Source organism: Erythrolamprus reginae, chromosome 1, assembly GCF_031021105.1.
Source record: "Erythrolamprus reginae isolate rEryReg1 chromosome 1, rEryReg1.hap1, whole genome shotgun sequence".
NCBI lineage: Eukaryota > Metazoa > Chordata > Lepidosauria > Squamata > Dipsadidae > Erythrolamprus > Erythrolamprus reginae.
This window is the reverse complement of record NC_091950.1, coordinates 234431149-234444380: the sequence shown is the minus strand read 5'-3', so window position 1 is coordinate 234444380 and position 13232 is coordinate 234431149. Positions and strand designations below refer to the sequence as shown.

General features: G+C 42.7%; 1 protein-coding gene across 3 annotated transcripts in view; it reads left to right on the top strand.

The window, feature by feature from the left end:
- The window catches only part of SPRED2 (sprouty related EVH1 domain containing 2), a 125785-nt gene that overhangs the window by 86628 nt on the left and 25925 nt on the right, over nt 1-13232 (top strand). For all 3 annotated transcript variants that reach the window (XM_070732566.1, XM_070732567.1, XM_070732565.1), the window contains exons 2-4: nt 5116-5293; nt 8529-8697; nt 9481-9545. In XM_070732566.1, coding sequence (XP_070588667.1) covers nt 5116-5293; nt 8529-8697; nt 9481-9545 — 412 coding nt within the window. The remainder of the gene's footprint in view (nt 1-5115; nt 5294-8528; nt 8698-9480; nt 9546-13232) is intronic.

Genomic DNA, 13232 nt, shown 5'->3' with positions numbered 1-13232 from the left:
CTGGGAAGCGGCCCGAGCAAACGGCTTGTCCGCAGCCTGCCCACGCCGTTCGCTCCCCCTCTTGCTGGCGGGAGGGCGAGAAGCCCTCCCCAGCACCCACTCGCCCGCCCTTCGCCGCTCGCCCGCCCTTCGCCCGGCCACCCGCCATTCGCTCGCTGCTTGCCCGGCCACCCGGGTTCGGGGGGGTGCTGGCAAGCCGCCCATGCCGCCGGCGACGTTTTAAAACAGCTGCGCGGCTTTCCAATGAGTCCCGAAGACAAATGCGGAAGTTTGACGTTTGTCTTCGGGACTCATTGGAAAGCCGCGCGGCTGTTTTAAAACGTCGCCGCCAACATGGGCGGCTTCCTAGCAGCCCCCCAAACCCGGGTTGGGGGTCCGGGGGGTGCTGGCAAGCCGCCCATGCCGGTGGCGATGTTTTAAAACAGGAACCCCAATCTTCGGCTCCTCGCTAGCGCTGCGGGAGTAAAAACACCATCTGCGCATGCGCAGATGGTGTTTTTACTTCCACAGCGCTACTTCGCGAAAACCCGATCATTGCTAGGGGTCCTGGAAGGGAACCCTCGCAATGATCGGGGGATCACTGTATATCATTCTCCTGTAAGGAGAATGGTTTATATCAGTGGCGCTTGGAGCCATATTGATAGCACATGAATTCAGACCAGCTGATTTTCAGGGAGTCAGGAAACAGGCTGTTTCCAGCTTCCGGAAGGGATGGGGAAGGCCCGTTTTTTTACTCTCCCCAGGCTCCAGAGCCTTTCTAGGAGCCTGGAGAGGACGAAAATGGCCTCCCCTCCCCAAGACCAGAAATGGCCTGTTTATCAACTTCCAAAAGTCCGAAGGGCCTCTGGAGGGATGGGAAGGCCGTTTTCGCCCTCCCCAGGCTCCTAGAGAGGCTCTGAAGCCTGGGGAGAGGAAAAAACCCAGTGTGCCATTATGTGCCAGGAGTGGGGGGGTTCACACACGTGTGTGGGGGAATGCTAATGGAATTATGGGTGTGGGCACATGCACGCTTGGCCACCACCACCCTTTTGGCATGCGAACCAAAAAAGGTTCGCCATCACTGGTTTATATTCTATTGCATAAAATAATGAGAAAGAGAGCAAGGAAAAGAGAGAGGTGCTTCTTTAGACCAGTGTTTCCCAACCTTTTTGGAGCCGCGGCACATTTTTCATATTTTCAAAATCCTGGGGAACTTTGAGGGGGGGGGCCTAAAAAAGTTTGGACAAAAAAATCTCTCTTCCTCCCTTTCGCTCTATTTCTTTCTCCCTCCCTCTTTCTCTCTCTTCCTTCCTTTCTCTCTCCATCCCTCTTTCTTTCTCTCTTCCTTCCTTCCTCTCTTTCGGTCTCCTCCTTCCTCTCTCATCTCTCTTTCCTTCCTCTCCCTCCCTTTCTCTCTTTCCTTTCTCTCCCTTTCTGTCTATCCTTTCTATCTCTCACCCCTTCTCCCTCTTTCATTCCCTTTCTCTCCCTCCCTTTCTCTCTCATTCCTTTCTCTCCCTCTTTCCTTTCTACCTCTTTCTTTTTCTCCCTCCTTCATATCTTCTTTCTCTCCCCCCTTCCTCCCTCTTTCCTTTCTCCCCCTCCCTTTCTCTTCCTTTTTCTCTATCCTTTCTGCTTCTTACTCTTTCTTTCTCTCCCTCCTTCATTCAATTTTCTCTCCCCCCTTCCTCCCTCTTTCCTTTCTCTCCCTCCCTTTCTCTTCCTTTTTCTCTATCCTTTCTACTTCTTACTCTTTCTTTCTCTCCCTCCTTCATTCAATTTTCTCTCCCTCCCTTTCTCTCTCTTTCCTTTCCCTCCCTCCCTTGTTCTCCCCTGGGGCTGCCTGTGCTTGCCCTGCACCACCCAACACGGACGGACAGCCCCCGGTCGTCGGTACGTCCCCCCCCCACGGAGGGAGATCAGGCTGGCAAGGGTGGTAGATCTGCGTCCCCAGCCACTGGAGGGAAATCGGGCTGGCGGGGGCGGCGAATCCACCTCTCCGCATCCCCAGCCACCGGAGGGAAATCGGGGCGGCGAATCCACCTCCCCAGCCAGGTGGAGGGAGATCGGGCTGGCAAGGGCAGTGGATCCGCATCCCCAGCCGCGCGGAGGGAAATCGGGCAGGCGGGCGGGTGGCCACGGCTCCCTGCGCGCCCCTGGAAAAGGGTGCGCGGGGGGGCATTTTGGGGTGCGCTGGCGCAGGCGTGCCCAGCCTACAGGGAACGGTGCCCGGGGCCGCTGCAGCCGGCAGCCTCCTGTTTCCGCTGCCATTGCCCTCCCGCCAGGCCCCAAAGGACAATTGTTGCCACCCCCACCAGGAAAGCTCCAGCTGGGCGGGGTGCTGCCGGTGGCTCCGCCCTGGAGCTCTTGCTCGCCGCTGCCATCCCCCAGCATCTGCCCGGGGCCGCTGCAGCCAGCAGCCTCCCGTTCCTGCTGCCATTGCCCTCCCGCCGGGCCCGAAAGGACACTTGTTGCCACCTCCACTGGGAAGCTCCAGCTGGGCGCGAAGAATAAAGCTCAGCTTCCGGTCTCAGAAGCTGAGCTTCGCGGCACACCTGATGATGTCTCGCGGCACACCAGTGTGCCGCGGCACACCAGTTGAAAAACACTGCTTTAGACAAGCTACATGATTTGATCTTTTAGGAATGGAGAATAGCCAGCACCTCATTCCTGCTGGAATGTCTGTAGTGTAGATTCCTCTGGGTAAGCTTGTGATGACTTGTGTGGGATTCAGAACGGGAAGAAATAAAAGCAAAATTAAAGGATCCTTCTCTTTTCTCAGCTCTAGGGTTTCAAGAGTAATAGCAATAGACTTTTATACCGCTTCATAGTGCTTTCTAAGCAGCCCTCTCTAAGTATTTACCGCACGAATCCCAGTGACCGATAAGGTCCCACAGAGTTGGCCTTCTCCGGGTCCCGTCGACTAAACAATGTCGTCTGGCGGGCCCCAGGGGAAGAGCCTTCTCTGTGGCGCCCCTGGCCCTCTGGAATCAACTCCTCCCGGAGATTAGAACTGCTCCCACCCTCCTTGTCTTCCATAAACTACTCAAGACTCACCTATACCGCCAGGTATGGGGGATTTGAGACATCTTTCCTGCCAGGCTCCTTATAATTTATGTTTGGTATGTATGTGCTGTTTGGTTTTTTAATTATGATAGGGTTTTTAGTTATTTTTAATATTAGATTTGTGCCATTATAATATTGTTTTTATCGTTGTGAGCTGCCCCGAGTCTTCGGAGAGGGGCGGCATACAAATCTAATAAATTGAATTGAATTGAATTGAATTTACGCAGAGTCAGCTTAATGCCCCCAACAATCTGGCTCCTCGATTTACCAACCTTGGAAGGATAGGCAGCTGAGAAATGCTGTTATATTGTACTTGGACACCTTACCCTTCAACTTGCCCTTCTGTTCTACCATTCGTCACTCTCATCTCCAATAACCATATATTTGCAGTTCTAACCTTCCTGTTTCAAGTACTGATAGCTCCATGGAGTCGGGCAGCTTTGTCTAATGCATTTGTTCTGAGGTCAGCTTTTATCGGCAAGAGCCCATAAGGCCAGATTGAATCTTTTCCGTTTCAAAATGAAACATAAACATTGATCCTCCGCCCCGCCCCCCCATCCCTATCTTTTAAAAAAAAATCATCTGCATCACTTAAGTGTGTGGAAATAAATTTGAGAGCTGCTCACGTGCAGAGTGAGATCTACCTTCTCCGTATATGAAGATTTTCCTCGAGTCCGTTTCAGGCCTTCAGCTGGACTGACCTGGAATCTTTCTGTGGTATCACCTTTTAGCTGTGATGGTAGATCTCATTTTTAATTGAGATCTATTTTTTGTTTGAGGGGGGGTATGTTTTATTTTTCTAATTTTTAAAAATATTTTATTTTTATAATGAATACATATAGTTGCGATTGACAATAAAAACATTCCAAGTTACAGAAGATAATAATCATGTCAGATTATAGTCTAAACAATATACTTTGACAATATATTAAGACAAATAAACAAAAAAGTCTATGAACATACAAACATACAAAAAAAAGGAAAGAAAAGAAAAGAGTACTGTAAAAGGAAGAAAGGAGTGGGCGGGTGTACGTTAGATCTGTATTGAGATTATGAACTAGATATATTTCTGCAGCTCATTTCTTTATATCCAGTATTTGTAATTATAGATAAGTAAAAGAAAGTGTTGAATAAATCAAGATAAAGAGGTTTTAAGAAAGCCAGTCCAATTTTAAAGTACAGTGTTCCCTCGATTTTTGCGGGTTCGAACTTCACGAATAGCCTATACCACGGTTTTTCAAAAAATATTAATTAAAAAATACTTCGCGGGATTTTTTCTATACCACAGTTTTTCCCGCCCAACGACGTCATACATCATCGCCAAACTAATAATTTTTGCAAATAAATAACAAAAAAAATAATTAGTTAATAAATAATTATGTTTTATAAATATCAGGATTACTAAGTGTCTTGTTCAATGGTAAATACCAGTAATAATGGTGAGTAAATTATTGTTAAGGAATGGGAAATGGTAATTTAGGGGTTTAAAGTGTTAAGGGATGGCTTGTGATACTCTCCATAGCCAAAAATGGTGTATTTACTTCCGCATCTCTACTTCGCGGAAATTCGACTTTCACGGGCGGTCTTGGAACACATCCCCCACGAAAATCGAGGGAACACTGTACATATCAATGTCTCTTGCATCTATTGAAAAAGAAGGAAAGGTTCAATACCAGATTTGTGTCTGTTTGAATATATACAGTTCTTGTCATTTGTTAGGCAACCAGAAGTAGGCTGCTAAGGTGGAACGGTGACGTGTGCTCGCCCCCATAGCTCTGAGTGCTAGCGAAGCCCAACGCATTTATGCTACTGCACGGGGACACACCTGCGGGTCCGCACGAGATTTCACTACCTGCCCAGGTGCAGTAGCATAATTGCGTTGGGCTCTGCTAGCACTCAGAGCCACAGGGATGAGCACACGTCACCGTTCCACCTTAGCAGCCCACCTCTGTCTACAACCCCAGAAGACTACTGATTTTCCTTTTTCTGTAGTTTTAGATAATTAGATGCTGAAATCTGTGAAATGTACTCTGTGGTTTATTCGCCTCCTGTTTTTTTTGTCTGTTGCAGTGACAGCTATATTGTGCGAGTCAAAGCTGTGGTTATGACCCGAGATGACTCCAGTGGAGGATGGCTGCCCCAAGAAGGAGGTGGCCTTAGTAGGGTTGGTGTCTGCAAGATCCAGTGCACAGAGGCCAATGGAAGGAATGGATTTCTTATCCATGGAGAAAGGCAAAAAGACAAACTGGTATATTAAATTGATTTGGTATTTATTGACTTTGGCCCCTTTTCTTCCAAAATATCCCCACCCCCCACCCCATATCTTCCTTAACATTTCCTAAGCTCATGTGTGACAAATCTATAATGCTTCTCTTAGTGCAAATGGATGTTATCTATTGTTTTCACAAAGAGCAAGGTGCATATTAATGTTTAAACTCGTTAAACAATTAAAGAGAATGAGAATACATTTCCCCCAAAAAATTGTTAAACAGAGTAGAAATGTTTTTTTAAACAACTAGCAAAGCCAGCCACATTGTATGAAGTAATTCAAGCTTTTGAAATGGGACTGAATTATTCATACAATTTCATTTGAGATAAGAGTCCGGAAGAGCAAAAATGCCAGGATGGTTTCAACTTAGCTCTTTGCCGTGACTATGACTTGCTGTGACCATGCTTTTGTGTGGGACAAATTTTTGGACTTCTCTTCTTGCTCGCTTTTAATCAAGAGGTGTCCCTGTCCACACGCTTATTCTAGTGTAATCCAAAGATGGGGTAACAAACTAAAGAGATAATAGATACATGCTTAGTTGCACCTTTAGGTCTTGGACATAACAAATGAAGCCTGCAATAAAATATTGCAGTATGAAGTCTTTGGAGTCCCAGTTAAATGTGCCTTTCTTAGCAATATTCCATTCCAGTTATAATCAAATGTGATGCTAGCCAAAAAATAGAAGAAAAGGGAGATAGTATTTCTAAGAGAAGAAGAAATAGCAAAGGAACAAAGTTAGTTAGTTTTACTATTGGTAAAAGCAGAGTGTGAACCAGAGGCATTATATATATTTTAGACATCTTAAATAAGGTAAGTTAATGCTGCTTAGCAGACAATCACATTTATTAAGAAAATCATTCCGTCCCTTCATTTTCATTTTCTGTGGCTACTGAACATTTTCACTCCTACTTGAGTTGCTTTGGGCTTTACCCTCCTCATTAATTTTTTCTGCCTCTTTCCTTTCTTTTAAAGAAATTTGTTTCCTCAAATCAAGCTAGCTTTCTGGATGGTCTCTCAAAAATGAAGTGGTCCCATCAGATGTTGGGGCCTGCTTGAGGTTCTAGGTAACTTTAACCGGGGGGGGGGGGGTTGCCTTTACTCTGCACCCCAAATTAATTAGGTTTGTCACTGAAAATAGGCCAGGACTTTTTGCAACATATTCGTTTCTATATATGCACCTCCTGTCAACAGAAAATGTGCATATTAACCAAGTTGCTCCAGGGAGTTCTGAATTGCATTTGCCCCATTGTGATTGGTAGCAATCGTAATGAATAAGAAGTGATGGCTCAGCGATTAAAACCCTGAACTTGTCAGCTGGAAAGCTGACAGCCCAGGTTTGAGACCCAAGTGCTGTGTGATGGGGTGATCTCCCGTTACTCACTCCAACTTCTGCCAATCTAACAGTTCAGAAGCATGCAAATCCAAGTTGGTAAATAGGTGCCTCTTTGGTGGGAAAGGTCACTGTGTTTCATATTTTCATGCTGGCCATAGGATGATGGAAACATCTCTCAGGCAATGCATGCTCCCTTGGCTGGACAGAAGAAACCTTTAAACCTTTATAATGAATAACTTAATGTACAACTCAATCATAAATGAATAACTTAAAACTAACTTACAGGGTTGTTATGTCCAGTACCAATTATAATACAGGTCTCACTATCCAAGTCTTAACCAGTAATGCAGTACATAGATGTTAGCTGTTTCCGATTGAATAGGGAAAATAGCAAAATTGTTGATGGGTAGTTCCCACAACCCCCCAAAATCATAACATTTTGAAAATTGTTAAAACTGTGGCTGTTCTACAGTGAGTGGATAAACCACTGATAAATGAAGGTACTGTTAAAATAAATACAGAATGAGATGATGAATCAGTTATTATGGTTTGGCGATACAGATGTTTTTGAATGAGCTGGGTTTTACTGATTCAATTATTTATTTATTTTATTTATTTATTCGATTTTTATGCCACCCTTCTCCTTAGACTCAGGGCAGCTTACAACATGTTAGCAATAGCACTTTTTAACAGAGCCAGCATATTGCCCCCACTATCCGGGCCCTTATACTGGAGATGCATTTAGGGTCAAAATGCTATAATAAATTAAACTCTAGTATCTTCTAATTAGCATGCCCATTGGCTTTCTACCAGTGTATTATGATATCTATAGTCCAATATGTCCAGAGGATACTAAATATGTCCAGAGGATACTAAATTGTACAAAGCTGTAACAGAGGAAGAGAAAAAGAATATTGATTACGTGGTTGGTTATGAGATGTGGTCAGTGTGGTACTACGGTAATTGCCCAAAAGAAAATAATATTTGCAATTCAGGGTTGAACTGTGGCATCCTTAGTATTCTCTGAGCTTAGTTGTTTGCTTGCAGATACAATACCATTAGTCCTAGTGAGTGCAGGGCTTGCTCTCTATTTATATATAGTAGGTTGACTGCCAGTGTTGGTGGGAGTTTACTGTAGTTCCTTGATTAGGGTATTGTTTTCTGCTTGAGTGTTTGTCTTCTGTTAATCCCTGCTTATCTGGGTATAAACTGCTGGAAGGATGTGTTCTAGTTTTTTGTTTCTTTTTTAGCTTTTTTATTGTCTCGAACTATCAGTAAATGTGATTTATGTGTCTGTCTAAATGCCAGGCTTCCAAGAATTCCCTAGATTTTGGGATTTGGCTTGGTCTAAAATAATTTCCCAGTTGAAACTGTGCTTGAGTCTGGCCATGTGTTGTGAGATTAAGCAGTTTTCATTATAAAATGGGTAATGAAGAGCAGCAATGACTCCTTGGTCCTAACTATATAGCAATATAGATTGGATTTCATTTTGCATGAAAGGGACTAAAGTCATGAATGCTGAAATGGGACATTTATTTATTAGATTTGTATGCCGCCCCTTTCCATAGACTCGGGGCGGCTACATGTGAAGAATAAGTTCCTAAATAAGTTAAACTTGGCTTTTACAGAGATATGAAATGTGTAATGTAAAGGTTTGTGTTCCTGTATCAGCCAAGCAGGAAATGTTTCAAGCATGTTGTCGTCCCATTTAATTTTCCTGATTACTTGTGTTGAAAGGAGAGTCATACCAAACTACTGCAGAGCAAGCAGATTTATTTATTCTTTTTAATCTGTGCAAGAGGAAGCAGTAAATTACGCTAATAAACTTGTGTCCTTTGCCTATAAATATCATCATTGCACATCTTTCCATTTTCACCCCAGGTGGTGCTGGAATGCTATGTGAAAAAGGACTTGATCTACACTAAGGCAAATCCTACATTTCACCACTGGAAAGTTGACAACCGAAAATTTGGACTCACTTTTCTAAGCCCTGCTGATGCGCGAGCATTTGACAGAGGGGTGAGAAAAGCCATTGAAGATCTCACAGAAGGTACTATACAATATATCCTACCACTCCAATGTGTGTAGAAAAATGGCTGTCTTCTCTATTCTCCACCCGCCCCCCCTTCCCATTTTTGTTTTGTTTTTGGTGCTAACTTTGAAGACAGAATGTTGCATGTCTTTCACAGAAGCCCTGCTAAATCAGAATCTTAACCTTCTTTGTCGACTTCCAGAGAATGTGATCCCATCATTCAGCCAGTCCTCTGTAATATCTAGGAACTGGTTTGTTAGAAGGAACTGTAAGGTTAATCCAGAGTGAGCAAGTGTCATATATTTCTCATACTGTGGCTCTTTCTTTTTGCCTTCCATATTTGCTGCTATCTTGAATATACTTTTTTAGACTGATGTTAAATTTTAATTATTTATTATTATTTTACCAACTAATGTGTACCTTGGGCTTTACATAATTGGAGAGTGGCAAGAGGAAGTCCCAACTTCCAATTCACCTAATTTTTTTTGTACCATTCAATCAGGAATTCACCCAAAAATATATATCATATAGAATTGCTTTTGTGAAAATACAAAAAAAAAGGCTTTGTCCTAAAGACTATTCATTCACCTGTTTTTTTAAGCATGAGACCAGGTGCTCTACTTCATTCCAGCACAACACTCTGGCTGGTTTGACCTTGGAAATGTGGGCTTAGTAGGTGGCTTATGAGAGAGGTGGCTATGCCCAAAACAGATATTAGCCCTCTGCTAATTTTTCATAAATAGGATGGGCTAGAATGTAATCTAACAAAGGAACAACCCACATTTTAAAATGTCTTTGCAGGTTCTACGACATCATCTTCCACGATCCACAATGAAACTGAAGTTGGAGATGACGATGTCTTCACTGTACGTACCTTCCCTATCAAACTCATGTTTGTGGCCTCTGAATGCTTTTTGTCTTTCATGAGAAAGTAAAGCTTATGACTGATTGCCATTTGCACAAAGAGGAGGTGGTTGTAAAAGTGAAAATAAAGTCTCCCTTAAGCCAAACTGAGCTCTTGGTGACAACAGGAAGACCATCTCCATGTTGCATTCTTGGCAAGAATATTCAGATGATTAGGTTGGCATTCTTCTAGACTATTGCTTTGATTTTCCAGACATAGTCATTCTGATGGTGTACCATCCAAGTACTTATCAGGCTCAACTCTGCTTAGGTATTTTGAGGTCAGCCAACTTCAGCTAAATGGTTCTGGTTACATGCAAATTTACATATGAGAATATTCATTATTGATGTGTTTATTTTGAATTTTTTAAATTGTTTTGCTTTTCTGTAACAAAAATATACAGCGAATTACAAAATAAATGTTATGTCGTAATTCGATCAGTAAAAAAAGAGTATAAACGTAACAAAATGAAAGGTATCAAAATAGTCTCTGGCTTTAAAATGCCATTCAGTTGATAAATTTATCCTGAGCATCCATTCTGAAGTTGAATTCTCCCAGTTAATTTCTCTAGGAAAAGGGAACAGTTAACAAATTGGATGGAGATTGACAAATGCTGCTCTTCCATTCGCACCCCCAAGTGGGAATATCTCTATTGATTGATTCACTCCCTTCCCCCTCTTTTTGCTTCAAGAGGGAATGCAGCTTCATCTTCTATAGGTTAATGAATCTTCTGAGACCAACTACCTCCCCAACCTTAGTAAGTAAATAGAAAAATCTAGGGTCTTACTTAATGCTTAGGTTCTTTTACCCATTTCAGAAAATTTTGTGGGACTAAATTCCACTTCTTCCCTATGATCAGGTAAAGAAAAAAGAAGGAAGAGAGGGGCATATTAATGGCGTCCCAACTGTAATCTCCAAATGATCTCTTCCAGAGGTTCTGCTAGAGCAGATCTAAACAATCTATTTCAGTGAAACCATGACACTCTGAACCATATGCTCAGAGCTTATTCCCCACATCTGGTTTTTGTTTTTGTTTTTCTAAAGTATGTCTAAAGTATTTAGCAAAAGGCTGGTGTCTTTAGGTCTACTGCTACAGCTTCAAGATGAATCAGTGCCTTGCTGTCTATCAGGAAAACATTTATCATCTCCTTGACCCAATCACTCAGCTCTTCCCTAGAAGATTTAATAAGTCATGACAGGCATGGTAGACCTTGTCATTCCAGGGATTTGGTCCATCTTCTCAAGTTTCACAAACTCAAAAGTAAACTGGCTAGATAGACCCTCAGTGATTGTTTGAATAGATTCTGTTTCAGTACTTTGAATGATTTATTTACCAGAAATTATTTGAAAAGTAGCCTTTAAGAAATTCAGACACACTCACCTTTTTATTATGTTTATAACCTATTTATCATTGAAGGAACAAAAGGGTTCCATTCATATATTGGCCTAGAGCTACTCAGAAAGCTGTTCGGGCTATCAGCATCGCACCATTTCCTGTTAAAAGCTAATTCATACTGTGTGTTGTATGTTTGGCACAGTTTTTTTCTCTGGAATTTGGTCTGTTATTAAGCCTTAGCTCTCGTGACTTAAACTGCACGATGCTTCTCTGTCCCCCCCCCTTCCCCATCCTTAATTTTTCATAAGTCAGAGTGTTGATGGGAGCATCTCTAGCAGACTGAAACAGGCATGCAATATTCTTGATTTTTCCATTCAGAAAATTGGCTGATTCTTCTCTGAACATAGCAAGCATTTGAATGAGTGAAGGGTAAAAGTCCTCAGTCTGAGCGTGTTGTGGGTCTGGCATAAGGTTTCCTGCTGCAGTTGTGATCAGATCTTCTGTGACAGTTGGCATGTTGTTTTTATCTGTTCTCCAGTCTTATTGTAAGACAAACAACAGCAGGCAGGGTTAAAAGGTGACTTCCTTTCCTCCAGAGCAAAACTATCATTAGCCGCTGCTTCCCAGCTACCTGCCAGAAGTGATTTATAGATTCCATGGTGGAGAAGGGAGCGAAGAAAGGCAGGAAGGGAGGGAGGGAGAGCACCACAAAGCTGGAATGGCTTCCTGTCTCCTACACAATTAGATAGGAGCACAAAGGGGGAGAGGATCCCAGTAGAGAGATGCAGCTTTCCACGAATGTTCATCCATACTTACATTGCTTCAAAATATCCCAAATACAAGTATATATTGGTCCTTGCAAATCCCTGGAAAGAAGCAGATATGTGTTCTCTTCTTTAGGCTCTCTGGCATTGAAACTCTACTCCCCCTCCTTCTCCTAAAAAGATCTCTGTTGCTCGTTTGGAAGATAAACTTTAATTACTTTTTGAGTTCCAAGAGCTTAGGGGGGGGGTTCCCCTTCTCTCCTAGCTTGTGGCCAAAAACACACATTGCAATGAAAGGAGCAAAAAAGGATGCAGCTGTGGCTGAAAAACATGTGCTTGCTTCCTAAGATGAAGCACCACTTTAGGGGACTCTTCTTCCCTGTACTGTTTCCTTAACCCTTAAGCCTTTGGGCTTTCCCCCCCATATGCTTGAAAACACATGTCTTCATGCTCCTTATCCTGAGCCCTTGCTCTTCTCCAGAGGCAACCTGAGTAAAGTCATTTCTCAATCTGTATAGTCTGGAGGAGAGAAGGAAAAGGGGGGGGGGACATGATCAAAACATTTAAATATGTTAAAAGGTTAAATAAGGTTCAGGAGGGAAGTGTTTTTAATAGGAAAGTGAACACAAGAACAAGGGGGCACAATCTGAGGTTAGTTGGGGGAAAGATCAAAGGCAACGTGAGAAAATATTACTTTACTGAAAGAGTTGTAGATGCTTGGAACAAACTTCCAGCCGACGTGGTTGGTAAATCCACAGTAACTGAATTTAAACATGCCTGGGATAAACATATATCCATCCTAAAATAAGATAATTCCTCTGGAATCAACTTCCCCCAGAGATTAGGATTGCCCCCACCCTCCTTGGCTTTCGCAAACTCCTTAAAACCCACCTCTGTCGTCAGGCACGGGGAAATTGATTCCCCTGGACTGTTTTTATTTTATGCATGGTTTAGAAACATAGAAGAAGTTTGTGTGAGATGTATGATTGCTTTTTATATGAAGGGGTTTAAATATTGGCTTTGTACTGTTTTTATTGTTGTGAGCCGCCCCGAGTCTTCGGAGAGGGGCAGCATACAAATCTAGTAAATAATAATAATAATAAAAATAAAAATAAAAATAATAAATAAATAAATAAATAAATAAATAAATAAATAAATAAATAAATACAGGAAATAGTACAAGGGCAGACTAGATGGACCATGACGTTTTTTCTGCTGTCAATCGTCTATGTTTCTATGTTTCTTCAGTTTGTCCTTTGTAAAAGAATGCTGGGTTGCCAACAACAAACGTGTGCCTCAAGTTCATCCAGGCCACCTACCTTTTAGAAAAAAGTTTACCTGCAGAGAAGCAGTGCTAATCCTTGACGTTTCGCTTTGTTGTAGTACACAGCCTGTCACAGTGCAACTGCTAGAGAAGCATCTGAAGTGAGGTGATAAATATTCAGATGCTTCACTGCTTCAGATTTAACCCCAGGTTACAACTTCTTAAAGAGTGGCTGTACCTTTTCTCCTGTGTACATGGGAGCAGGTGAGGATAGGTTTTCTTTCA